Here is a 26172-nt window from a genome sequence, read left to right as displayed (position 1 = left end):
GGAACATACATAACAATATCTTTGAATTCTGTAGGAACTATGGCCCCCACCCAGGTGGAGGAGAGTAGCTTCAGGTTGAGCATAAGATTCCTAGGGCTTCCCTGGTGGCGCAGTGGTTGAGAGGCCACCTGCCGATGCAGGGGACACCGGTTCGTGCCCCGGTCCGGGAAGATCCCACATCCCACATCCCACATCCCACATCCCACATGCCGCAGAGCGGCTGGGCCCGTGAGCCATGGCCGCTGGGCCTCAGCGTCTGGAGCCTGTGCTCCACAACGGAAGAGTACACAGCAGTGAGAGGCCCGCGGAAGAGTCCACATCAGTGAGAGGCCTGCGTACTGCAAAAAGGAAAAAAAAAAAAGATTCCTAGAACACCACCCTGTTACCTCACTACTAATCAATCAGCAGAAAGTCACACACCCTGTAGTCCTCAGCCCAAATTTTGCCTATAAAATCTCCTTCCCCAAAACCATCAGGGAGTTTGGGGTTTGGGGGGGCATGAGCCACCCATTCTCCTTACTTGGCCCTACAATAAATCTTTCTCTGCTCCAAACTCCAATGTTTCAGTCTGTTTGGCCTCACTGTGCATTGGTCACACAAACTTGTGTTTGGTAACATTTTCTTATAATTATCTACCCAGGGGGTAACACACATCCCACCCCACCCCATTCCTGCAAAAAAAGGTTCCTCAAAGTCAAGAATTTTGGGAAGAAGCATGATTAAATCCATTAGTTTTGAAGTTAAATTACTTTGATTCAAACTTCATCTCCACCACAATTCCTTCTAGTTATTTGACCTATTCAAACTTTGCAAGTCCCATGTTACCCATTGGAAAGAACAGAATAATAGTGTCTACTTACAGGATTGTTGTGAAGATTAAATGAGATAATACATGAAAAGTAGCTAGCGGAGGACTCATTAAATATGAGCTATTACTATTTATCTTTGTTTCCTAATATTTAATATGGTGGTTGGTTTAGAGTAGGCGTTACAAAAGCTAGCATTGCTAGGTAGCTAGTTTCACATTTATCTTACTTTTAAACACATAAGCCATTTTAAGGCAGCAATTTTGTTACCGGAAAACTGGGTTTGCCTCTTGGTGGGTGTCTAGCTGAAAGACACAACCAAGCCAAAGATCCAGAGAAGGCAGGATTTCTTACTTGCAGCAAGTAAGGATAACACCAGGGATCTTTCCCAAAACAGTATCTCTCCGAACAGGAAAATTGGGGAAGTTTTAAGCTAAGGTACATGCATATTCATGAGGGGGCTTGAGCAGAAAATTCAGCACAGAATTGAGGCAAAGGTCGACAGAGTCAAAGTTTTTGTTGGTTGAAGGCAGGAGGGTCACAAAAGGTCAACATCAAACCTCAGGTTACAGTTGAGCAAAACAGCTCAAGAAAGTGCTTCAGGCTAATATTTATCATTGAAACAGAACTGGGAGTCTTTATGACAGATGTATTATCTTTGCTATTGTTACTTCTCTTATCTGATAACATTTTTTTGTTCTTTTGTTCCATTAAGATCATTATTACTGAGACCTGTTCAAGGGCAAGCATTGTGGCCAGGTATGGTCTAAGTTCTTTAAGTTGTTTCTCATTCTATTTCATTTATATCCATCAAAAACCTCCTTAATCTTCACATGATTCTAAAGACAAAGTAATGCCAAATTTGTTGTGAAGCCCTTTTCTTTTCCTGTTTGTTTGTTTTCCTATCTGTATTCTTGTTTTATTTTCACCATACTATAGTATGAGTAGGGACCAAATTCAAGGCATTGGTTACTTGATAGAGTTTAAAATTCAGAAAAATATGCTTTAAGAAAGTCAATACTTTGTATTCCATTACAGAAACCAAATTAACATAAGCAATATTCAATATTATTGATGAAGAATAAAGAAAGTCTCTTTATACTCTGAAAAAGTTGATAAAATTTGTTTAGAGAGTAGAGTTAATGGGGATTGCAGGAAGGGAGTGGTTTTATTTTACTGAGTACTTTCCTGAGGCAAGACAGAAAAAGAAACAATACACAATTCCAGATGAAGAGTTTATTTTTAATGAATTTGAAAACATGTCACAGCTCTATGTCTCCAGGGTTTTTCTCCCATTAGCTCTTACTTACAGAGCAGATATAAAATAGAATTTATAGTTCACCATAAAATATATATAATTAAAAGAAGCTCTTCAATGTAATGTATATTCAGAAAAGCATTTCTAATTTTTTCCCTGGAGATAAATGTCATCATAAAAATACAAGCAAAAGTTTCCTTTCAAAATAATGTTCAGAACAGAAACGGACTCACAGACTTAGAGATTAGAGAATGAACTTATGGTTGCAGGGGGGTGGGGGGGAGGGAAGGGATAGTTAGGGAGTTGATTGACATGTACACACAACTATATTTAAAAAGGATAACCAACAAGGACCTACTGTATAGCACAGGGAACTCTGCTCAATGTTATGTGGCAGCCTGGATAGGAGAGGAGTCTGGGGGAGAAAGGATACATGTATATGTATGGCTGAGTCACTTGGCTGTGCACCTGAAACTATCACAACATTGTTCATTGGCTATACTCCAATATAAAATAAAAAGTTTAAAAAACAAAACAAAACAAAATAATGTTCAGGAAGTATTCCATTATCTCAAATTGTTATTTCCAATCTTGTTCCTTACAATACTTTTTAAAATAAAGGAAAAATTTCTATTTTCTCCTCAATAGATATTTGTCCTTGTAGACAATATGTTGTTAATGAATTTATTTTATATTAATACAACTCATTAAAAACTAATGTAGGACTTCCCTGGTGGAGCAGTGGTTAAGAATCTGACCGCCAATGCAGGTGACATGGGTTCAATCCCTGGTCCAGGAAGATCCCACATGCCGCGGAGCAACTAAGCCGATGTGCCACAACTACTGAGCCTGTGCTCTAGAGCACGTGTGCCACACTACTGAAGCCTGTGCTCCTAGAGCCTGGGCTCCACAACAAGAGAAGCCAGCACAATGAGAAGCCCACGCACTGCAAAGAAGAGTAGCCCCCACTCGCCACAACTAGAGAAAGCCCGCGTGCAGCAATGAAGACCCAACGCAGCCAAAAATAAATTAATTTAAAAATATTAAAAAAAAAACTACCATAAAAGTTGTTATTCTAAATTGTTAAATGGACCAGTCTGTATATTTAGGGATGGAAAAAATTCTGGAAATCCACTTGTTTACTTTCTTTTCCAATTTTCCCTGTAACATATCTTCTTTGTTTATAGCATTATTTTAAATGACATAATTTTTAAACATTTAACCAACATAATGGTTATGAATAAATGATTTAATCTTAGTTGGAGGCCCTAGGATGCAAAATGACATGGATTTTTATAAAGTTATTACTGGGTCTCCTGCACAATGAATAAACAATTGGCATTCACTGTAGATACATAGTCCTAAGATGTCCTGCCCTTACATCCTTTTGAAAAGATGTTCAATTTCACTTCAATTTTAGTTAGGCCAATTGTGGCCTAAATGTCAAGGCAGATGGAACAAAACAGTGACATATTCCGTATACAGGCAATATTATAGTTTCACACAGTTTTGAGCCAATGCCAAGACTTTTGTAATACAGAAAAGAAATAGTAGCAACATCTTGAAATTTTTCTACAGTATTTTTCTTAGCATTAAAACAGTTCAACTGAATCACAGAAAGTATATTCTAAGAAGAGTATACTGTTTTTCTCAGCCATACTTATATTAGAATGAATGTCCTTAAATTTCAAGGCCAGAAGTGGAATCAGCTGCTAAGGTTGTCTAAACTAAGGGATGTGCAACATGTAATGATAAACTTCACAGCTCGTTATTGTAATAATTGTGAATGCTATTTGAAGCAGGTACCTATCCTCAAACTGCCCTGGATAAGACTTGTTAAATCTATTAGTATTTCCATTATTCACTTTAAATTGACGTAAAATGAGATTCAATTTTTTTAAATTGAATTAGTACAAACAGTAAGGAAATAAAAAATCCTGGTGACAACAGACCCCATGTATTTTAGTACTCTGTGCTGACCAGAGTACTAAAACCAGAAAGATAGAATGAATTTTTTTTTTAAATAGCAGGACTAAAATAATAAATAAATAAATAAAATAGCAGGACTAGAAGGATCATTTTACAGGTCTCCCTGTAAATTTACTTTCAAGGATATTCTGCATCAGGCCTTAAAACACTTCCAAACTCCTACACATAATATTTAAATAAGGAAAAAAAACATAGAACGAAGCAAAAGAGAAACTCTGGGTAAGCAGGTAATTTAAAGGTTGAATACACAGATATACAGCCGCACCAATATGTCTCCGTGTTATCAAAATTTAAAAGAACAGAGAGACTGTAGGCCAGAGAGGCGAAGGAAAGGAAGTGAAAGAACTGGATACTCCGAAAGTGAAGTAAAAAAAAGGAAAGCTGAGGGAAGAGATGGGAAGGGGCGGAGATTTTAAGGGGGAAGAAACGAGGACAGAGGAGGAGGAAGCGAGATGAGTTCGCACCTAGAGGGTGTGAGCGGGGGACAGGTGTGCCAGGCGACCCCACCAGGCCCCGCCCCATCCCGGCGCCCCTCCCCCTTTCCAGGCCCCGCCAGGCCCCGCCTCATCAGGTGCCTCCCAATCCTGCCCAGTCCCGCCTTACCGGCGGCTGCCGCCGCATCAGGTGACAGCCCGGAAGCAGCGGAAGCGGATGAGGGAAGCTCGGCTGCGGCCCGGGGGGGACGGTGCAGAGCTGCAGGAGCCTCGACCTCCTCCTCGCTCCCTGCGAGGCTCTCATGCGACGCCCTCGCTGACACCTGAAATCCACTGCTCGCAGTCCTCCTGGGGGTCACGGGGTTGCTCGGCTTGCCGCCCTCGGCGGTTGCAGTCATCGTCTTGCGAGCCTGCGGCGGTCGCCCATGGAGAAAAACGGGCGCGGCGGCGATAGCGCCCCCCGTGGGCCCGTACTGCACATCGCGGTGGTCGGCTTTCATCACAAGAAGGGCTGCCAGGTGAGGAAGGGGCCTGTGCCCGCCCCCGGCCGTTCGGGCGTTCGCGCGTCGCCGGCACCCAAGCTGTTCCGCTCTGCTTAGACCTCCCTCTGGTGCCCTCGGCTTCGCCTCTGAACTTGATTCCTCTCTCCAGCTCCTCGCACTCACCCCACCTGAAGCCCACCCCCCCACGCTCCCGTTTTTCTCCTGCCCCTGAAAATTGTATCTTGAGCAGCTGAGGAGCTATGTGTCGGTATGCTGGGGCTGGTAGGTATTTAGGTTCTTTGGTGGGGTGGGAGGAAGGAATCGAAGGTCGGCCCACTCTCTTCCCCACCCAGCTCTGCCTCCGCTGACTTTCTGGGTGTCCACCTATAATGGGATCCTTTAGAAAAATTCAGCACTTGGGCTGCGTTTTCGAGGTAATGAGCTCTGGGACTCCACACGAGTGAAGCACACGCGGCGCCGTGGGGAAATCAACTTCCTTTGTTTATCTGTGGAAGCCCTAGAACCCGTGTTAGGCTGGTGTACTGACTCCACCCCCCACCCTTCCCATTCGGCCTTGGTTTTGCTGTTTAGTTTTGTCCAGATCTTGCTTTTTGGTGAGAGATCGACCTCTCCAGCTCAACTGCAGTGAGAGGAACTGTATTTACCGAGCAAAGAAACGTGCAAATGTAAAGTCATTTTTAAGCTTCTTCACTGAAATGGTGAACGGGAACAATAGAACATTGGCCGTCTATGTATGGAAGGCAAGGGAACAAAGATAGAAACAGGATTATTTAATGAGAGCAAACGCTGGAAGGCAGTGATGTCATAATGTGCTAGTGAACGGTAAATTGAAATTCGTAAAGTATTAAAAATACTGATTGCTACCCACTAGGTAATGTAGCATTTTGTTTCTTGCATTTCACAGAAAATGTAACATTTTAGAAGACCTTTATTGGCAAAATTTAAGTTCGTTAGAGGATGATAACAGAAAACTGATGGCGTGAAAAAATAGTTATGTTTGTATGTGTTTTCGTTGCCGTGTGTGGGATCTAGTTACCGGTTTAACTTTAAAATATATCATATTCCTTGTCCCTCAGGTAAAAATGGCATAGAAAGATCCAAGGAGGAAGTGGCATTATTCAGTATGGTATTTTAAAAAATTCAAAGCAGCAGCAGTAGAATATAAGTTTTTAAAATGTGGCCCTCACAGCAGAAACTAACACAACATTGTAAAGCAATTATACTCCAATAAAAATTAATTTTAAAAAATTTATAAAACTGTTTCCCTATATTTAGAGGTATGAAAATAGATATTTGAGATAATTGTACCATGGCATGTAAACACAGTGTTCATCATCATTAGATTTTTAATACTTTAAAACTTCACATCTTTGATGTTGTCTTTTATAACTTACCTTGGATATGGGCGAAGTAACTGAAACTTGGAGGAAGTAAAACGATCTTACTGAAGTCACGCTGGAGTCAGAATTGCCTTCAGCTGAGCCCCGTGGCATTTAGGAGTCTTTTACAGTAAAGTAAGAACTGGGGCCCACTTCACAACCAAACTGAATGGAACTTTTAATGACAAAACAGAAGGAAATATTGGTAGGAAATAGAATAAAATCTTTTAATCGTTGCTGTCATCTAAAGTCAAGGTTAATAATTATTATGTGTTCTACGTGTTTTATTGGTAAAAGTAGTATAATTTATGTTTCCAGAAAGGAAAAATGATTTATGGGAAAAAAATGTAATGCTGCTTAGGGATTAAAGAGTACTGAACAACAGATTGTAAGATGAAGCAGAACTCGGGGGTGAAATAGCACCCTGGGTATGCCCTTTCTCTGGATTTGTCTGCCTTTTGGTTTCAGCATTGAAATTGATTTTTTTTTTTTTTTTGACTGTGCTGCATGGCTTGCAGGATCTTAGTTCCCCAACCAGGGTTTGAACCCAGGCCCTGACAGTGAAAGTCCTAAGCACTGGACCACCAGGGAATTCCCGGTGACTGGTTTTGTAAAATGGACATTGTGCTGGGTGGGAGTCAGAAGACCTGGATGATGTCCTGGCTTCACGGCTCTGTGACCTCCAGCAAGTCCAAATTGCTTAATTTTTCCTGTACCTCATTTTCCTCTACCAGATTTCATCATGAGAATTTTAGACCTGGCAGGGATCCTTAGAGGTCATCTACTCTACCTCCCTTAAATTTACAGATGAGTAAACTGAAACCCAGAAAGGTTAAGTGACTGAAACATACTTACACAGCTAGTGGTAAAAGCAGATTTTATTCAGAAAAGCAATTGCAACATTGAAAAAGAGACCTCAGTATAGAGCTGGACTCCGAAAATAACAAGGAAAAGTGAGAATTTATAGCCAGGAAGCAGAGTGGGGGCCAGTGGATGGAAAGAAAATTAGTACCTCAGGCATAACAGGGGTTTCTAGCTAAACCGGTCTAACAGGATTCTTGCTAAAATTGGACAATGCGGAGGTGAACCCAGAAGCCCAGAAGTCAGGGCCTAATTGAGAAGAGAGTTCAGAGGAGCCTGACTAAAGTTTGGTTAAGGAGAGCCTCTTTGTCAGCACTAACATTAAAGCCCAGATGTCCCTAGTCTTCATAACTGCATCTCTTTTAGTAGCACTTTAGGTTGTAGGCTTTTAGTAGAGTGGAAAAAATACATGCCTTATATATATATTTTTGTAATCCACAAGGTGCTTCAGGGAGACTAAGGCAATTATTTTTGAATACATACACTTGTTGAGTGTCTGCTCACCTGGGTTGTTGATAGAATTGAAGAGAATGCAAAGGGTTCTGCCACAATTCAATGAAAGATGATTTGGCTGTGCCTGGTCTTAGTTGTGGTGCACGGGATCTTCGTTGCCGTGTGTGGGATCTAGTTCCCTGACCAGGGATTGAACCCGGGCCCCCTGTATTGGGAGCGTGGAGTCTTAACCACTGGACCACCAGGAAAGTCACAGGGTTATTTTCTTATTGCTGGCTGAAAGCAGCTTTTGAAAATTATACTTACCTCACTTCGCGCTCGCAATGCAGGGGGCCCAGGTTCGATCCCTGGTCGGAGAGCAAGATCCCACGTGCATGCCGCAACGAAGATCCAGCGTGCTGCAACTCAGACCATTCCCAGCCTAAATAAATACATACGTACATACGTACATACATAAATATTTAAAATTATAATTACATCTCATAGCAGAAAATGAAGAGCTAAGAACCTGGTTTTGCAAATCAAACAAGAATTTGTTAGAATTTGTCAAAGTCAAAATGTAGGTGATTTTTATATAGAACTAGTGTGTATTCTGTAGCTTTTGCAAGACTCAAACACTTATAATTTTAGTAGAACTATTACTATTTCTCAGAGAAACATTTTGGCTTACTAGTAATCTGGTTTCTGTTACTCCTCTAATGGAGGTTAGCTGGAGAGATGACACTGATTTCTCGACTCTAAAGAGAGTTAAGGTTGGTGAGTTGATAATCTGAAAAAACTTTGAAACCCTCTATGGTGGTAGTCAGGTTGTGTCAGGGGTCTGCTAACATAGCCACTCCACTCAGCCAACAGAGCAAATGAATGAAAGGCTCTCACACTGAGTTGATCGATAAAATTGACACGTCAATGCAGTGAAAAACAAACTTTTGCTGGAGACATAATTTATATAAATTCATGGAAGTTCATCCAGCTGGAATAGGATGTTCAGTTGATGTATACTAGTACAGGAAAAGATGGGTAAATAGTTTGTTCATCTACATTTCTCATTTTTGGTTGCCCTACTTTCTCCCTTTTTTGTCTTAGTTTTTCTAAAATATCAAAGTGTACTAAAAATTCCAGTATATGTCGTATTAGTTCTTAAAGGATGTTCTTAACTTCTGCAAATGATTTTGGATGACCTACAACTCTTTTTTTTTTAATTTTTATTGGAGTATAGTTGATTTACAGTGTTGTGTTAGTTTCAGGTGTACAACAGAGTGAATCAGTTATACATTTACATATATCCACTCTTTTTTAGATTCTTTTCCCATATAGGCCATTACAGAGTATTGAGTACAGTTCCCCGTGCTATACAGTAGGTCCTCTTTTTTTAATATAGTATTGTGTATATGTCAATCCCAGTCTCCCAGTCTATCCACCACCACCCCCCACTCACTGCCGCACGCTTTCCCCCCCGGTAACTAAGTTTGTTTTCTACATCTGTGACTATTTCTGTTTTGTAAATAAGTTCATTTGTACCATTTTTTTAGATTCCACATATAAGTGATATCATAAGGTATTTGTCTTTGACTTACTTCACTCAGTATGACAATTTCTAGGTCCATCCATGTTGCGGCAAGTGGGAATATTTTGTTCTTTTTTATGGCTGAGTAATATTCCATTGTATATATGTGCCACATCTTCTTTATCCATTCCTCTGTTGATAGACATTTAGGTTGCTTCCATGTCCTGGCTATTGTACCTAGTGCAGTGGACATTGTGGTGCATGTGTCCAACTCTGCTTTCTTAACCCTTCAAAATCCAAATATATTTGATGTTCTGTAAAGTACACGCATCAAGTCTTAGGCAGAAGGACTGTTCTAGAGACTGCCATTCTTTGTTAATCAGTAGTGTATCAGGTGTTTCAGACTTTCTAATTATGTAAGGTTTCCCTCAGGATGGATTAATCAGCTCCCTTCTCCACCATTAAGATTTTACTTCCAGGTGTAAAGGATTAAAAGTATATGGCTCATTGAATTGTAACTGACTTCAGATTGTTTTAGGTGGTTTGAGGGTGCTTTGTTAGACTGCTCTTCCAAGTACTCAAAATGCAGCAGGTCATGTTGATCACCAGTTCATTCCACACACTGAGATTATTCATAGAGAAGATTCCCATACTTGGTTGTACTTTGTAATATTTAGATTCAAGTGAGCCGAAGTAAAACCTTTGCTTAAAAAAGTAATTCCTGGGACTTTCCTGCTGGCGCAGTGGTTAAGAATCCGCCTGCCAGTGCAGGGGACACGGGTTTGAGCCCTGGTCGAGGAAGATCCCTCATGCCACAGAGCAACTAAGCCTGTGTGCCACATTTACTGAGCCTGTGCCCTAGAGCCCACATGCCACAACTACTGAACCCCGTGCTCCTAGAGCCCGTGCTCCACAACAAGAGAAGCCACCGCAATGAGAGGCCCGCACACCGCAACGACGAGTAACCCTCGCTCGCCACAACTAGAGAAAGCCCACACGCAGCAACGAAGACCCAACGCAGCCAAAAATAAAAAGATAAATTAATTAATTTATTTTTTTTAAAACCAATATATTTCTTTAAAAAAAAAGTAACTCCTTTCAGCAGTGTGCTGGGTTGAACATGATTATTTAGGGGAATGTACTAAATCTTTGTAGACTCTTCTGTTACAAAGGTGCTCTACAGTGCTGTGATAAAGAGGTCGGTTTACATGGGCAAGATGAAAGCCATCTATGTTGAAGATCCTCAAACTAGGCATGTAGATGTTGATTCCTTCACTTTGTTTCCTATTTTTTTCTACCTTTGAGGCCTTCAGATGTATTTTATTTTATTTTTTTTATTTATTTATTTTTATTTATTTTTGCGGTACGCAGGCCTCTCACTGTTGTGGCCTCTCCCGTTGCGGAGCACAGGCTCCGGACGCGCAGGCTCAGCGGCCATGGCTCACGGGCCCAGCCGCTCCGCGGCATGTGGGATCTTCCCGGACCCGGGCACGAACCCGCGTCCCCTGCATCGGCCGGCGAACTCTCAACCACTGCGCCACCAGGGAAGCCCCAGATGTATTTTAAATGAAAAATGCCTTCATTTAAATTAAAATGAACATCTGTTTATCATTTGATTATTTTTTCATTTTTATTTGGGTAATTCATGAGAATGAATTCTTCCATAGATACCATGTTAATTTCTAGTGGTCATTATTCTAGTTTATTGATCTACTTAACATTTAGAACATTTTAAGGACGGTTGGTTTATGTTAGGGTGATAGTGTCATGGTAGCTAAAGTACTACCATGACAATTCAAACGGTTTTGAGATATTTATCCATTCCAACTCTTTCCCTGAAATTTTTAAAAATATAGCACTTAGCAAAGAATTCTTCTTCCTTCTTATTCACCTGCAATTAGACTCATTGACATGAGGTAATTTATGGACATCTTATATAGTAGTTTGCTTGTTACAGATTGTGTGTCCCAGAGTTTTGCTTGTTCCTTATTTTTTGCTTTGTGGACATAAATATATAAACTGTGTTTGTTAGATTTGCATAATGTTTGGCAAAATAGTATAATCAATGTATATCAAACTTTTTGGTTCTTTCGTAGATAGAGTGGAACTTTTTAAAACACTCAAATTAATAGGGAATAGTTATTTTCCAAAGTGATACCATAAAAAGTTGGAATTATTACTTGAATTTTGACCACTATTCTGATAGAATTCATGGTTTTGTAAACATAACTAGCAGTTTTAATTCTTGGATAAACTGGTTTTACCAGACTGTACTTCTTTCAAAAGTAGAATTATTAAAGCACTAGAACTCATGTTTACATGAGTAGCTACAACAATGAATAAAGCAACTAGAAGCAATGAAGAGAACAGTGTATTTTCCCTTTGGTCTGAGTGGGCTGATGATGGGGAAATCTCCATGAGTAGCAGGATGTAGCACGGTAAATTCAGGAATGGGTTGAGGAAATTTGAGGGGATGGTTGGTTTATGTTAGGATGATAGTGTCAAGCCCTGACCCGTTCAGGTTTTGGTGACAGAAGGCTGGCTGACAGATACAAAGTTTATGCACCTGCTATTGATGGAATCTTGTGGTGACAATGATGAAATATTGGGGAGGTATTGTTTGTGATTCTTGTTGGAATAAGTAGGTCTTTGGAACAGAAAAAACAAATTTTTGGAGAATTAGGGGTTAGGGAAGAATAAAAGTCTGAGTGGGCTGGTTATGGGAAAATCTAAGGGTTTTTTTTTTTAGCTATGCGGAAAAACTCGTGAAAGAAGATTGCATTTTCTGGCCCTCCATAGCACTTTTATATTTGGGTGGAGGTTTTTTTGCTGATTTTAGCCATGCTTCTTCTATGCTGAAATGATGAAAATCTCTGACTTTGCAGGGCTGCAACATTAACACTTAATAGCGGTGGAATAGTTTTCTTTTAGGCCTTGGCATCACAGCTAAACAGGGTGGGAGGTCAACCTGTGTAATGGAAATTTAGAACTATCAGGAAGCTTCTTTTGTCCTCTTATAATTCTCCCCAGGTAGCTAGAAAGTGCCTAACAGTACATAAATTTCTTTTGTTTTAATTTTATTTTTTTATACAGCAGGCATAAATTTCTTTCTTTGCCTTAAGTCTTTGATCCCCAGTAAAATACATATCATGGGTAGCCTTCTCCTTGTTATCATTGTGGTGCAGATCCTTTGCTGAGCATGGATTTTGCTAGACAAGGGGAGACTGCAGAAGGGCCCTGGTCTATCATGGATGGGCACTACAAGAGGAAGATGAAGACCTACTTACCTAATAATTTTGAGAAAGACTGGTCCTATTATATTCTTTGGTTACAGTGCCATCAGAGGGAATTCCCTGGCAGTCCAGTGGTTAGGACTCCCCCCTTCCACTGCAAGGGGCACGATGGTGAACTAAGATCCTGCATACCATGCAGCGCGGCCAAAAGAAAAAGATGCCACCAGATTAAAAACTCAGTTTCTCCCTAGGGTATTTTTAGAAGATGTTATTTAAATTGATACTTCTGACAGTTTTTAAAATCATATTTCAGCTGTTTTATAAAATGACTTCAAAACCATAAATTTATTTTTGGCTGCGTTGGTTCTTCATTGCTGTGCACGGGCTTTCTCTAGTTGCGGCGAGCAGGGCTACTCTTCATTGCGGTGCACGGGCTTCTCATTGTGGTGGCTTCTCTTGTTGTGGAGCACGGGCTCTAGGTGCGCGGGCTTCAGTAGTTGTGGCAAGCGGGCTCAGTAGTTGTGGCTTGCTGGCTTAGTTGCTCCGTGGCATGTGGGATCTTCCTGGAGCAGGGCTCAAACCTGTGTCCCCTGCATTGGCAGGTGGATTCTTAACCACTGCACCACCAGGGAAGTCCCCAAAAATGACATTTCTTTTCAGAAGTAATATGTACTCACTGTGGTAGAAAGTCAGAAAATATAGAGAGGAAAAAAAAAAAGAAAACTAGCGCTTAAAATCCTATATCCTAGAGAAACCTGCCTTGAATATTCCTGGAGGAATATTTTTTATGAATATATATAACTTTTTCCAAAAATGTATCATACTATAAACAAATTTTAGGACCTGCCTTTTTTATGTAATATTTTACCATTAATACCTTCCATTTTGATAAGTATTGAATTATAGCATTTTTGAAGTAGCTAAATAGTATTTTGTAGAAATCTTTATTTAACTGGTCTCCTCTTTAGACACTTAGGTGGCATTCCAATTTTTTGCTATTTTGAATAGTGCAGCAAAGAACATCCTTGTGACTTTGCACCATTTTTATAAGTGTGGAGACTAAGTCATCTTTTCTTTTCGTTCTTTTTTTTTTTAACTGCGGATCTTGTTTAAATAGATTTTGTAGCAGCATATACTGAACACAGTTTAAGTTAGTCTGGATGATTCTGCCTTCATAACAAATGTCACTCGTTGTACTATGGCATTATCGGTTTATTTTAACATAGAGTGATTTGCACATGCCTCTGACTCAGCTGGGCTTTTGATAGCCAGACAGAGAGAGGGAGATGACGGAGCAGTGAGCAGTTACTTCTCAGTGTTGACCAGAAACATAATGTAGTTTTCAGCTTCCCCTCCCTGCTTTCTCATATGTTGCTTTTCTTCAGTGGACTGGGAGGGCACATCTACTAAATGTGTATGAAATAAAAAGACTCAGTCATGGGTTTTGAAAGAAGACCTAAAGACTTCTCCTTAGTATATTATCCAGGGCTGCATGACAGCTGGTTAGGCTGATAGATGCTTTTCTTACTTGTTCCTAGTTGGCAGTGTTCTAGGTAATTCAATTGTCAGAAGTCTGACTCCAGAATAAACTATGTTTGGGTGTCCAGTTAGATTTGAAATATGGCCCTCTGCACTTGTGTTTTCTTCATCCAACTCGTCACAGGGTATGCTAGCTATTTATTAATATATGAGGAAATCACTGCAGGGTTGTTAATGAAACCTGTTCCTGCCCCCATGGCTTTCACAGGTGATATTAGTAATTTGTTAGATTCTATTTTGTGGGTGTGGTGCATGCCCAGAAATTGGAATCTTTTTTGCCATGTAAAAGTTCAATATTGAAATATTAAAAATAAATTGATGTGTGGGATTTCCCTGGTGGCGCAGTGGTTAAGAATCCATCTGCCAACGCAGGGGACACGGGTTCGAGCCCTGGTCCGGGGAGATCCCACATGCTGCAGAGCGACTAAGCCCGCGAGCCACAACTACTGAAGCCCACTCGCCTAGAGCCCGTGCTCCACAGCAAGAGAAGCCACCACAATGAGAAGACTGTGCATCACAACGAAGAGTAGCCCCCGCTCACCACAACTAGAGAAAGCCTGCGTGCAGCAATGAAGACCCAACGCAGCCAAAAATAAATACATTAAAAATAAATTGATGGGGCTTCCCTGGTGGCGCAGTGGTTGAGAGTCCGCCTGCCGATGCAGGGGACACGGGTTCGTGCCCCGGTCCGGGAAGATCCTACATGCCGCGGAGCGGCTGGGCGCGTGAGCCATGGCGCTGAGCCTGCGCGTCCGGAGCCTGTGCTCTGCAAAGGGAGAGGCCACAACAGTGAGAGGCCCGCGTACCGCAAAAAAAAAAAGAGAGAGAGAGAGCGAGCTGCTTACAATTTGTGTGAGTTAATCATAGGGGAACATTTGATGTATGTGTTATATATTGTCTGTGCTAATGCCCTCCCAGATACCATCTTTGCTCCCCAAATTTAACTTAGATTTGGGGCTGTGAACTTTCACGGTAAAATAGTAACCTTACTGGATGATCATCATTCTAAATGTTGCTTATCTCTGAAGGTTTACTTTGGGTTTTGTCAGTGATTTTTCATATATACTGAGGGCTACCCTGTACAGTATGCAGACCCTGCACAGCACAGCCGCAGGGAGAGCCCTTCTTGTAAACTGCAGTGTTGGTGGTTTCCCTTAAGAGTTGGACAGTGAGGCAGCCTACTATACCTACCTTTACTTTCTGTGGTACTGCTTAGTTTTTTATTGGCATTATTGTTTAAATTGCGTTTTGATTCAACTGAGTATTATGTAAGACTCTCAGGTAACCTCAAAGAGAATTCCTCTTAAACCTATGTGCCGTGAATTGTGTGTCTGTCTGGATTATTTTGGACGTATTGAAAAGGGGCATATAGAGTGTTCAGTCTGTATTCAAAATATGAAGAATGTACAACTTAAGGTTTATAAATCCCATTAATTGGGAGATAACAGATTCATTGTTATTTTGTTTTTCCCCACACACTGACCGGATATCCTACAATTCAGTTCTATTCTACGCTACGTGTCTACCCCTCAGGTTCTAAAATTTCCTAGAACAACTCGTAAAACTCAGGAAAACACTGCTTACCTTTACTGGTTTATTAAAGGCTACTACTCTGGAATAGCCAAATGGAAGAGATTCATAGGACAAAAAGTATGTGGGAAGGGATATGCAACTTCCATGCCGTCCCTGGACACAGCATCCTCCCAGCACCTCAGTGTCTTTACCAGCTGGGAAGCTCTCTGAACCTCATCATCTGGGGATTTTATGCAGGTTTTATTACATAAGCATAACGTATTAAATCATTAGCCATTGGTGATTGAACGCAATCTCTAGCCCCTCTCCCCTCCCCAGAGGTTTAGGGGTGGCGCTAAAGTTCCTAGCTTCAAATCAAGGCTTGATGGTTCTGGTGACCAGGCCCCATCCTGGAGCCATTTAGCCCATGCCCACCGAGAGTCCCCTCATTAGCATGAACCTGGGTATGGTTGAAAGCATCTTCTTATGAATAACAAAGGCTGCTCCTATCTCTTAGGAAATTCCAAGGGTTTTAGGAGCTTTGGGTCAGGACCAGGGACAAAGACCGAATAAACATCTATATTTTTTTTATTACATCACATTTAACTGTACCGAATAGCTTATAATAATTTAAAAAAACTTAAAATGTTCAACAGTAAAGGATTGATTAAATAATGAAACAACACCATATAGCCATAGAAATTGTTGTATGTGTGTAGATGCAGAAAGGAGTTTGTACATTTGATTAGCAAGTTTAGCAATCTCCAAATGCAAGGATTTATTTGTAGCAAATAAACTAGCAGAAGAATTCTAGAAAGTTGCCAACACAATATAGGCCGTGTACAATTTATGAAAAGGTTGTGTCACAAAAAAGTTAGCTGTTTGAAATTCTGAATACATTTTCCTGAAGAATCAATGTTACAAGTATTCTGGATGCAAGTCAGTCTAAAGCCGCCTTATTTTACCCAACGGAATTCTTCAAACATATGTAGCATCTACACTTATATTTATAACAATTTTATGAGTTGATTGCATTTTAAGTTCAAACTAGAGTCACTCAAAACAGATCTTCCTTTAATAGAATCAGGATCATATATTGAACATAACATAGCATCAGATATTAGACTCTGGCCTTTGGTAATTTGATAACTAAATCTTCCGAAAAGGAAATAGATCTCTCCATGGCCCTTTGCCTCCAAAAGGATAAGATGGAAATACTTCCTTCAGAAGTTAGGAACTGCTTGTGGTTATCATTTGCTTTTTAAAAAATTATTCTAAAAGAAGTCATTTAGGGACTTCCCTGGCAGTCCAGTGGTTAAGATTTCGCAGGGGCTGCGGGTTGGCTCCATCCCTGGTCCGAGCTAAGATCCCACATGCCTCGCGGCCAAAAGACCAAAACATAAAACAGAAGCAATATTGTAACAAATTCAATAAAGACTTTAAAAATTGTCCACGTCAAAAACAAATTTTTTTTTTTTAAGCAATCATTTAGGGACTTCCCTGATGGCACAGTGGTTAAGAATCCACCTGCCAATGCAGGGGACACAGGTTCGATTCCTGGTCTGGGAAGATCCCACATGCTGCAGAGCAACTAAGCCACCACAACTACTGAAGCCCGTGGACAGCAAGGAAGAGTAGCCTCTGCTCACCACAGCTAGAGAAAGCCCGCGCACAGCAACGAAGACCCAGCACAGCCAAAAGTAAATTAATTAATTAATTTTTAAAAAGCAGTCATTTAAAAATAAATACCAATTTACTTAAAAGTAAATGATAATATCTTCAACTTATTGTCAAATGGTTTAGAAAGTATTTGTATACACGTGCAACACAAAGCACATATGGCCAAAAAATTAGCAGTTTGTGAATATAGATGAAAGTTACAAGATTTTTGAATTTTTCAAATTTTCTGTAAGTTTGAAATTAAAAAAAAAATGGAAAAAAATTAACAGGAATATTCCTTTAGCTCCAATCCCCAACTCTTTTCACCTCTCCAGAGATAAAACCTCTGTTAAAGGTTTATTCAAGCATGTTTTTAAATCCATTTACAAAGATGTATAATTGTTAGCATAAATGGAATCACAGTATAAGTAGGATTATACTATATTTACTGATATCCTGCTTGCTTTTTAAATTTAACAGTATGTATTAATTTTCTATTGCTTCTGTTACCACAAACAACACACTTAAAACAACACAAATTTATTAGCGTTCTGGAAGTCAGAAATGGGTTTCACCAGGCTAAAATCAAGGTGTTGGCAGCTCTGCGTTTCTTCAGGATGCTCTAAGGGAGAATCAGTTTTCTTGCCTTTTCCAGCTTCTAGAGGTCGCCTGCATTCCTTACCTCATGGTCCCTTCCTCCATCTTCAAAGCATCTTGAAGCATAGCATCATCAAATATCTCTGTTTCTTCTGCCTCTCTTATAAGGACCCTTGTGATTACATTGGGACCGCCTGGATAATCCCCATCTGGAGATAATCTTATGTGCAATGTCCTTTTGCATTGAAAGGTAACATTGACAGATTCTAGGGATTAGGAGATGGCCATGTCTGGAGGGCTCTTATTTTACCTACTATATAGTATACGATACCTATCTTGCTTTATCAATATATTATAAATCTACGATTCTTTTTTACAGCTGGATAGAACTGATGTAAAATTTATTTGACCAATCTTCTGATGAATATTTAGGCTTCCGATTTTTATGCTTCAATAAGTCATGTTTCTGTGAGTATTTTTGTACTTATCTGTGTGAATATCTGTGTATTCGTGGGATAAATTCCTAAAACTGAAATTTCTGAGTCAGTGTATTGTTGATTTGATAATACTGCCAAATAGTCATCCAAACTGCTGTACCAATTTAGTCCCACAGCCAAGCCCCATACTCTTGTTAACACAAAATATGAATAATCTTTTTCATGTTTTTCAATATATGAGTAAAAACTTTATTATTTCAAATTGCATTTCCATGTTTAAATAAGAGATTGAGGGACTTCCCTGGTGGTCCAGTGGGTAAGACTCCACGCTCCCAATGCAGGGGGCCTGGGTTTGAGCCCTGATTGAGGAACTAGATCCCACACGCATGCTGCAACTAAGAGTTCACATGCTGCAACTAAGAAGTCCACATGCCCCAATGAAGATCCCACCTGCTGCAACTAAGACCTGGCGCAGCCTAAATAAATAAATAAATATTAAATGAGAGGTTGAGCGTTGTCATACTACTTTATTTTGGAATTTTCTAGATTAAACTTGTCAAATGAATACAAAAAAAACCCACACAACGTGAGAGTTGTGAGTTAAGTTTTATTTGGGGCAAAATGAGGACTATAGCCCAGGAGACAGCCTCTCAGAAACCTCTGAGGAACTGCTCTGAAGAAGTAGCAGGAGAGTTTAGTATACCTGTGATTTTTTTTTTATGGAGATTTTGTTTGTTTGTTTATTTATGGCTGCATTGGGTCTTCGTTGCAGCGTGTGGGCTCAGTAGTTGTGGCACACAGGCTTAGTTGCCCCTCGACATGTGGGATCTTAGTTCCCCAGCCAGGGATCGAACCCTGCATTGCCTGCATTGGAAGGTAGATTCTTTTTTTTAAGGAAATACCCTAAATCTATTATTATTATTATTTTATTTATTTATTTTACTTTTGGCTGCGTTGAGTCCTCTTTGCTGCCCACGGGCTTTCTCTAGTTGCGGCGAGCGGGCTTCTCATTGCAGTGGCCTCTCCCTGCAGAGTATGGGCTCTAGGTGCACAGGCCTCAGCGGTTGTGGCACACGGGCTCCAGAGCGCAGGCTCAGTAGTTCTGGCGCACGGGCTTAGTTGCTCTGCGGCATGTGGGATCCTTCCGGACCAGGGCTCGAACCCGTGTCCCCTGCATTGGCAGGCAGATTCCTAACCACTGCGCCACCAGGGAAGCCCTGAAGGCAAATTCTTAACCGCTGTCCCACCATGGAAGTCCCAGTATACGTGTGAGTTGGTGAAGGGGGATGTGTGCAATCAAGCACACATTTTGGCAGAGGGTTGCTGCTAGTCACGAGGAGCAGATGTCTCCGTTAATGATTTTAGTGCTTTCCTAGATATGAGAAGATGCAAGACATTGGGCTCAAATCTTCTGAAAAGATCTAACTATCTGAAGGCCCGTTCTGCCAGTTTTTCCCAGAGCACAGAGTGCCTCATTCCTGATCTCCTCCTTGAACTCCTTTCAGGGTGTGTTGAAGGTCAGTGACTGCAGTGGCTAGTGACCTAATCCTTGTAGAGGCAGATGGCAAGTGATAAGTTTTAGTTGGCAAACTTTTTGGATCCTAAAGAGCAACATACTTCATGAAGTATTTGTGAGAATTTGAGTCCATTATGTTTATATTTATTTAGAAGCATGTTTATTCCATACTAAATACTTTTAAAATAAATACTGTACATAAAAATTAGTGGTTTTCCAAAAGAAATTATTTTGTGATAATTACCAATACTTCTTAGGTGTTATATATTGGACTTCAGTGTTTACATAAAATACAATAATTTTCTTGTTTCTTTTTTTTTTCCCCCTGTTAAAGTAAGAATTCCGAGTTGGGAATTTTTTTTAGCTCTGTAACTACCAGCTTCATAGCATCGGCTTTGAATTTATGTCTTTCCGTCTGTGGCACACCTTGCCTTCCCTTACACTTTTAAGATTAGCCAATATAAAACTGGTATCATAGAGAAGACACAGAGAAATGTGAAATGTAGCTTGAGATTATTTATGCCCAGCCTTCAGTTAATTGATGTTAAGTAACTGATCCTTTCAAACTGAAATGTTGATTGCTTCTGGAGGTGGGTGCAGGGAAATTTAAACATTTTCAATATAGAACTAGATCACCTGTTAAAAATAATCATTATTAAAGTCCTTTTATAATCGGCTCTCATGTGACTAGTGGCACCTTGATTACCTTGAGATGTGGGGAAATGAGCCATCATGTCTTTCCACATTAAAGATGGAATCTAAAAGTGATTCTTATCCCTATGTTTTTCCAACTTCAGTGTATTTATTACTAATGCAGTGCAAATTCCTGCTTAAATATACTTTGAAAGAAAATTAAACATAAGACACTTAGAATTTACATCAGTATGATAACCCAAGTCCTCAGCATTTAATTCTGCCTTCCTCTCCAAAAGTCTCATTGAAATAACAACAAAAGAAACCCCATAAGCAAAGGGAAAATGTTAGTAAACCTAGGGAATGCCAGAAACCGTGAGCTTATACTAAAAACTTTGTTATTTCTACAAGACAAACAGTATTAGACTTCATTGATCACTTCTCAGTCTTGGGAAAAAAATAACCTGAAGTGGTGGTTAATGCCCATTCACCTCCCTAACAACCCATCGAAACCATAGACTCAAAGCTTCAAGTATTGGGAGCAAGGGAGCCAACTGATGGGAAGCAAGTCTAGAACTTGGCCCAACTTCTTAGGCTCCTTTGTTGGATCTCTCCTAGTCAGTTCAGGAGGATATTGGTTTTTCTCAGGGCTCCATGTCTTCAGTTACCGTCTATTTGATAACAGCTTCCACATGTACATCTCCAATCCAGTCACCACCACCCACTACCCTTGTGCACATCAAAGTTAAACTCCTTTAAATAAAAAAGGGGGAAAAGGCTTACTAATTTTTTTTTCCTCATTTTTTCTTTCTTTTTTTCTAGGGTTTTTTCCTTAAACTTTATGTATCTATTTATTTATGGCTGTGCTGGGTCTTCATTGCTGCTCACGCGCTTTCTCTAGTGGCGAGCAGGGGCTACTCTTTGTTGTGGTGCACGGGCTTCTCATTGCAGTGGCTCCTCTTGTTGCGGAGCACGGGCTCTAGGCGCGCGGGCTTCAGTAGTTGCAGCACGCGGGCTCAGTAGTTGTGGCACGCGGGCTTAGTTGCTCCGTGGCTTTCCTCCCTTTTTCTTTTTCCTCTTCTATACCATAGGTTTGCTGAAAATGGCATCAAGGAGTGTGGCTTAGCCTTAGTTCTGTCATTCAGAATTTGAAAGCATTTTTGTCTGCCAGGATATAATGCTCCCTTTGATCATCAACCTGTTGGCTAACATTCCTTACCATTTTAGGTTGAATTCTCTTACCCGCCCCTGATTCCAGGAGATGGACATGACAGTCACACTCTACCTGAAGAATGGAAGTATTTGCCCTTCCTTGCCTTACCAGATGGCGCACACAACTACCAAGAAGGTATGTAAACAGACAGTGGAGCAATCAGTAGGTGGCTTTTTAAAAAATTTGCCACGAGTCTGAGTACTTTGGTAATGAAAGACCTTTGGCCTATTGTGACTATTCATAAAATATTTAAATGCTTCTTTGGAGATGACTAGTTAGTCATATACTAGAGGATCTGCAGAGAAGTGCCAGGCTTATATTGGTAATGGTTGGTGGACACTGGCCACTCCTTTGCCAAGAGCTCCGGCCAAAGTAAGTAATTAGCCATATTAGGACATCTGCTACTGGTAGCACTTTCTGCATTTAAACTTCAGACTCCTCTCAGAGACAAACTAAGGAGCTTTACCTGCACCAGCTGCAGATTGATTGGAGCTCTAGCTTCGTCCTCTAGTGCCTACCTGAAAACAGCTGGGATTGCTTCTCCACCTCTGGAGCACTGCCATCACAGTGCTCTGCTTAAAAGTTGGCTTGCATGCGTGGGGAGCATGTTAACACCCTCAAGGAAAGCAATGCTGTGAAGTTAGTACTGAGTCTCCTATCACTGTATAGATGAGTGCTTTGAATGGCTTAATGAAGAAATAAATATACTATACTTTATCATGGTATTAGAGGCTCTACCGAGACACAAGATTAAACTTGGTTTGGCTACTTATTTTTCTAATATTTACTAATTTTTGTATGAAATGAAGCAAATATTACTCTGCAGTTTAACATAAAATTAATTTTTAAAATTTATATTTATTTATTTTTGCTGCATTGGGTCCTCGTTGTTGTGCACAGGCTTTTTCTAGTTGCAGAGAGAGGGGGCTACTCTTCGTTGCGGTGCGTGGGCTTCTCGTTGCCCTGGCTTCTCTTGTTGCAGAGCATGGGCTCTAGGTGCGTGGGCTTCAGTAGTTGTGGCTTACGGGCTCTGGAGCGCAGGCTCAGTAAATGTAGTGCACAGCTTTAGTTGCTCCATGGCATGTGGGATTTTCCCAGACAAGGACTCGAACACGTGTCCCGTGCATTGGCAGGTAGATTCTTAACCACTGCGCCACAGGGAAGTCTCCAACATAAAATTAAAATGCTGTACTTTTAACCTCACAAGTCTTCTTTTTTTAACCTTTTTATCATGAAAACTTTTAAACATACAGAAAAGTTGGAAGAATAGTAAATATTCCACAAACTTTCTTTATATATGTGTACAGTTTTGCCTATACTATTTGAAAGTCAGTTGCAAACATCATGACATTTTAAATACTTCAGCCTGCATCTTGTAAAAATAAGATCATTCCCCGGGATGACTTTCGATTCTTTTACCACAGCTAAAAGATTTAACAGTAATTCCATAATACCATCTCATATCTAATCTATGTTCAAATTTCCCCAATTGTCCCAAGAATTTCTTGGATCTATTCAAAATTTATGTGTTGCCTTTGGTTTGTATGATTCTTTTTATTTATATATATATATAAATTTATTTATGTTTTTGGCTGCATTGGGTCTTCGTTGCTGCATGCGGGCTTTCTCTAGTTGCGGCGAGCAGGGTCTACTCTTTGTTGCGGTGTGCGGGCTTCTTATTGTGGTGGCTTCTCCTGTTGCAGAGCATAGGCTCTAGACGCGCGGGCTCAGTAGTTATGGCTCACGGGCTCTAGAGCTCAGGCTCAGTAGTTGTGGCACACGGCCTTAGTTGCTGCGCGGCATGTGGGATCTTCCCGGACCAGGGCTCAAACCCGTGTCCCCTGCATTGGTAGGTGGTTTCTTAACCACTGCACCATCAAGGAAGTCCCTAAGGATAAACTTTTTTTTTTTTCTTGTTTCTTGTTTTTGGCCACGCGGCTTATGGGATCTTAGTTCCTGACCAGGGGTAGAACCCAGGCCCTTAGTAGTGAGAGTGCAGAGTCTTAACCACTGGACCATCAGAGAATTCCCTGTATGATTCTTTACTTTCTTTTTATCTGGAATAATCCTGTATAATAAAGTATTTTCTGAGAAAAGTGATTGTAGTCTTAATTCGACCTGTTATGATTCAGCCTCTTGGGCTTTTTGTCATGCGTGTACACTGGAAGGCAGTGAGAGGAATTCTAAGAAACCAGTGGTTGTGATGCTAGAAATAAGTCTGACATGGGTTCCTTGTTACTTCATCGTTTTTGTTTAAGTGACTGCATTATAATAACGTCAAAGTTCATTATTAATATGGGTAGTCCACTTTGGTATTTACCTTTTTCTGTATATCTCTTAGATACTGTGTTTTTTCACTTGCCACCCAGAAATGGAAATGGAGCCACTGTATATGGTATCTCTTGCTATCGACAAATTGAAGCCAAGGTACAGTTAAAATGAATAACACCAAAAAACACTCAAAAATTGTTTAATTGTTGGCCACTTAAGATGTAGAATTTGGGGAAATACATAATCTTTATGTTTCATGTGGTACCTGTGATACTGTTTTAAAGTTTTATAAACCATGTAGCTGTTTTCTCTATAGTACCAGTTTAATTCACATGAATGTTTTTCTTAGTTGACATTGGCGACTAATTATATTTGTATTGTATAATATTTTGTACATTGTTTTTAGATATTGATACCAAAATTATCCATTTGTCTTCAAAATACTGTATGTCAATTTCATGGTGTCCTTGAGTTTTCTATTTCTAGTGTTTGGTATGTAACTTTAAAAAATGGAATGGTAATGAGTGTTGTATTCTTTTTAAGGAACATTCTAGAAGTAATGGAAAGTACTTATAGTAGCTGCAAACTACTTGCAAGTTATCTTAATTATATGTAACTAAGATTTTGATCATTCTTAAACTTACCTTCCCGCTCAATGCCTAACTTACTATAATATCTCTAATTAATAAATTTAAATAAATCAAGATGGGTAGCTTCCCCTTTCCTGGTTTGCTTCTGTGCAGCACCGTTCTTTTTGTGGTGGGGATACCCTTTCTGAGTAAAGATCTCTTTCCTCTTATGAAATGATTAATACTCTGAAGTAGTGAGCGCTTTTCAACCTCGGCTTCACCGTTGGAATCACCTGGTGAGCTTTAGATACTTGGGATGACTAGATTCCAACCCCAGAGATTCTGATTTAACGTTCTGGGCATCAGGAGTAGTAAAAGTTCCCCAGGTGATTCTAATATGTAGGCAAGACTATGAACCGCTGCTCTAAAACAATGGTTTTTAACCAGAACTACATGGAGACTCTTTTTTTTTTTTTGGCCAAGAGACTTTTTTTTTGGCCACAGCATGCGGGATCTTAGTTCCCTGACCAGGGATCGAAGCTGTGCCTCCTGCAGTGGAAGCACGGAGTCCCAACCACTGGACTGCCAGGGAAGCCCCAGAGACTTTTTTTTTTAATTTACGTATACTTGCCGGGCCTTTCCTTCTCCAGACTGAAGGTAGAATCTCTGGTAGTAGATCCTAGGCAATTAAAAGTTTTAAAAGCTTCCTCAGGTGGGTAATTAACTTAGTAAGTCTTTAAAAATTTTCTTTCAGCTTTTATAATGAACGTTTCAAACACGCAGATTAATTAAAAGAATTGCACAATAAACACCTGTATACCCACCATCTACATTCAACAGTTGTTAATGTTCTACCACATTTGCTCTGTGTGTGTGTGTGTGTGTGTGTGTGTGTGTGTGTGTGTGTGTGTGTGTGTGTGTGTGTGTGTGTGTGTGTGTGTGTGTGTGTGTGTGTGTGTGTGTGTGTGTGTGTGTTTCCCTCAGGCATTTAAAAGTAAACTGCATGAATAAATCCCAGCATACCCAAAGTAGTTAACTACTGTGAAATAACCCTCCATGTTCAGGGCCTGGAACATAGGACACACCCAGTAAATGTTTGTGGTTCAAATGAATAACTGAGTTTAAAGATTAAGAAACCTGCGAATAATTACTCATTTGATTTCTTCATGTACCTTACATCTTATTAGATGAGATGAATTGAGCTGCTGCCCTTTCTTGGAAATCTGTTCCTTTCACTACCTCTTATCCCCTGTAAATTGTATAACCACTAGTAAAATTATTCCTCTGATGCTGTTGTCATTAACAACAGTTCTCATGCTCTACATAGACAGCCTTTAAGTGGCATTTCATACTGCGTGTCTCCGACACCTCCGGAGTCTGACCCACTCCAGAGTATATTGGGGTTGCCCATTCCTCCAGGTTGTTCTCACCTCTTATGATAACCAGACAGATAAAGCAGATATCAGAGAGCCCTAGAGCCTAGGAGAAAGCCTTTCCTTTCCTTTTGAACAAAGCTGAGGCCCGATGGATGAATCCAATCAAGGTAAAGAGGTAGAAACAGATTGAGGAAAGGCTCTACTCTTGATGTAATCTAATTGACGAATCATCAGTCCTCAGGCAGTTGAAGACACTGAGACCCCATGGTCCTCAGGACAGATCCAGGGAGACGTCAGGCAGTACACTGGGGGGGAAGAGTCATTCTTACTGCCCTACAGCCTTACCTGAGGTTGATCAAGTCCTGTTTCCTACTAGCAGAGAACTGCAGATATCTCACGTAGTCATCTTCAGAATCACCAAGGCTTGAGT

At 40.4% G+C, this 26172-nt stretch overlaps 1 protein-coding gene across 1 annotated transcript in view; it reads left to right on the top strand.

The window, feature by feature from the left end:
- Positions 1-4829: 4829 nt before the first annotated feature.
- AVL9 (AVL9 cell migration associated) overlaps positions 4830-26172 on the top strand; it is a 56977-nt gene continuing 35634 nt past the window's right edge. Inside the window, exons 1-3 of the mRNA XM_060156871.1 lie at positions 4830-5005; positions 21541-21661; positions 23868-23953. Coding sequence (XP_060012854.1) covers positions 4913-5005; positions 21541-21661; positions 23868-23953 — 300 coding nt within the window. The 5' untranslated portion in view covers positions 4830-4912. The remainder of the gene's footprint in view (positions 5006-21540; positions 21662-23867; positions 23954-26172) is intronic.

This window comes from Lagenorhynchus albirostris, chromosome 8, assembly GCF_949774975.1.
Source record: "Lagenorhynchus albirostris chromosome 8, mLagAlb1.1, whole genome shotgun sequence".
Lineage (NCBI taxonomy): Eukaryota > Metazoa > Chordata > Mammalia > Artiodactyla > Delphinidae > Lagenorhynchus > Lagenorhynchus albirostris.
The sequence above is the reverse complement of the archived record's forward strand: the minus strand, read 5'-3'. Positions and strand labels throughout refer to the sequence as shown.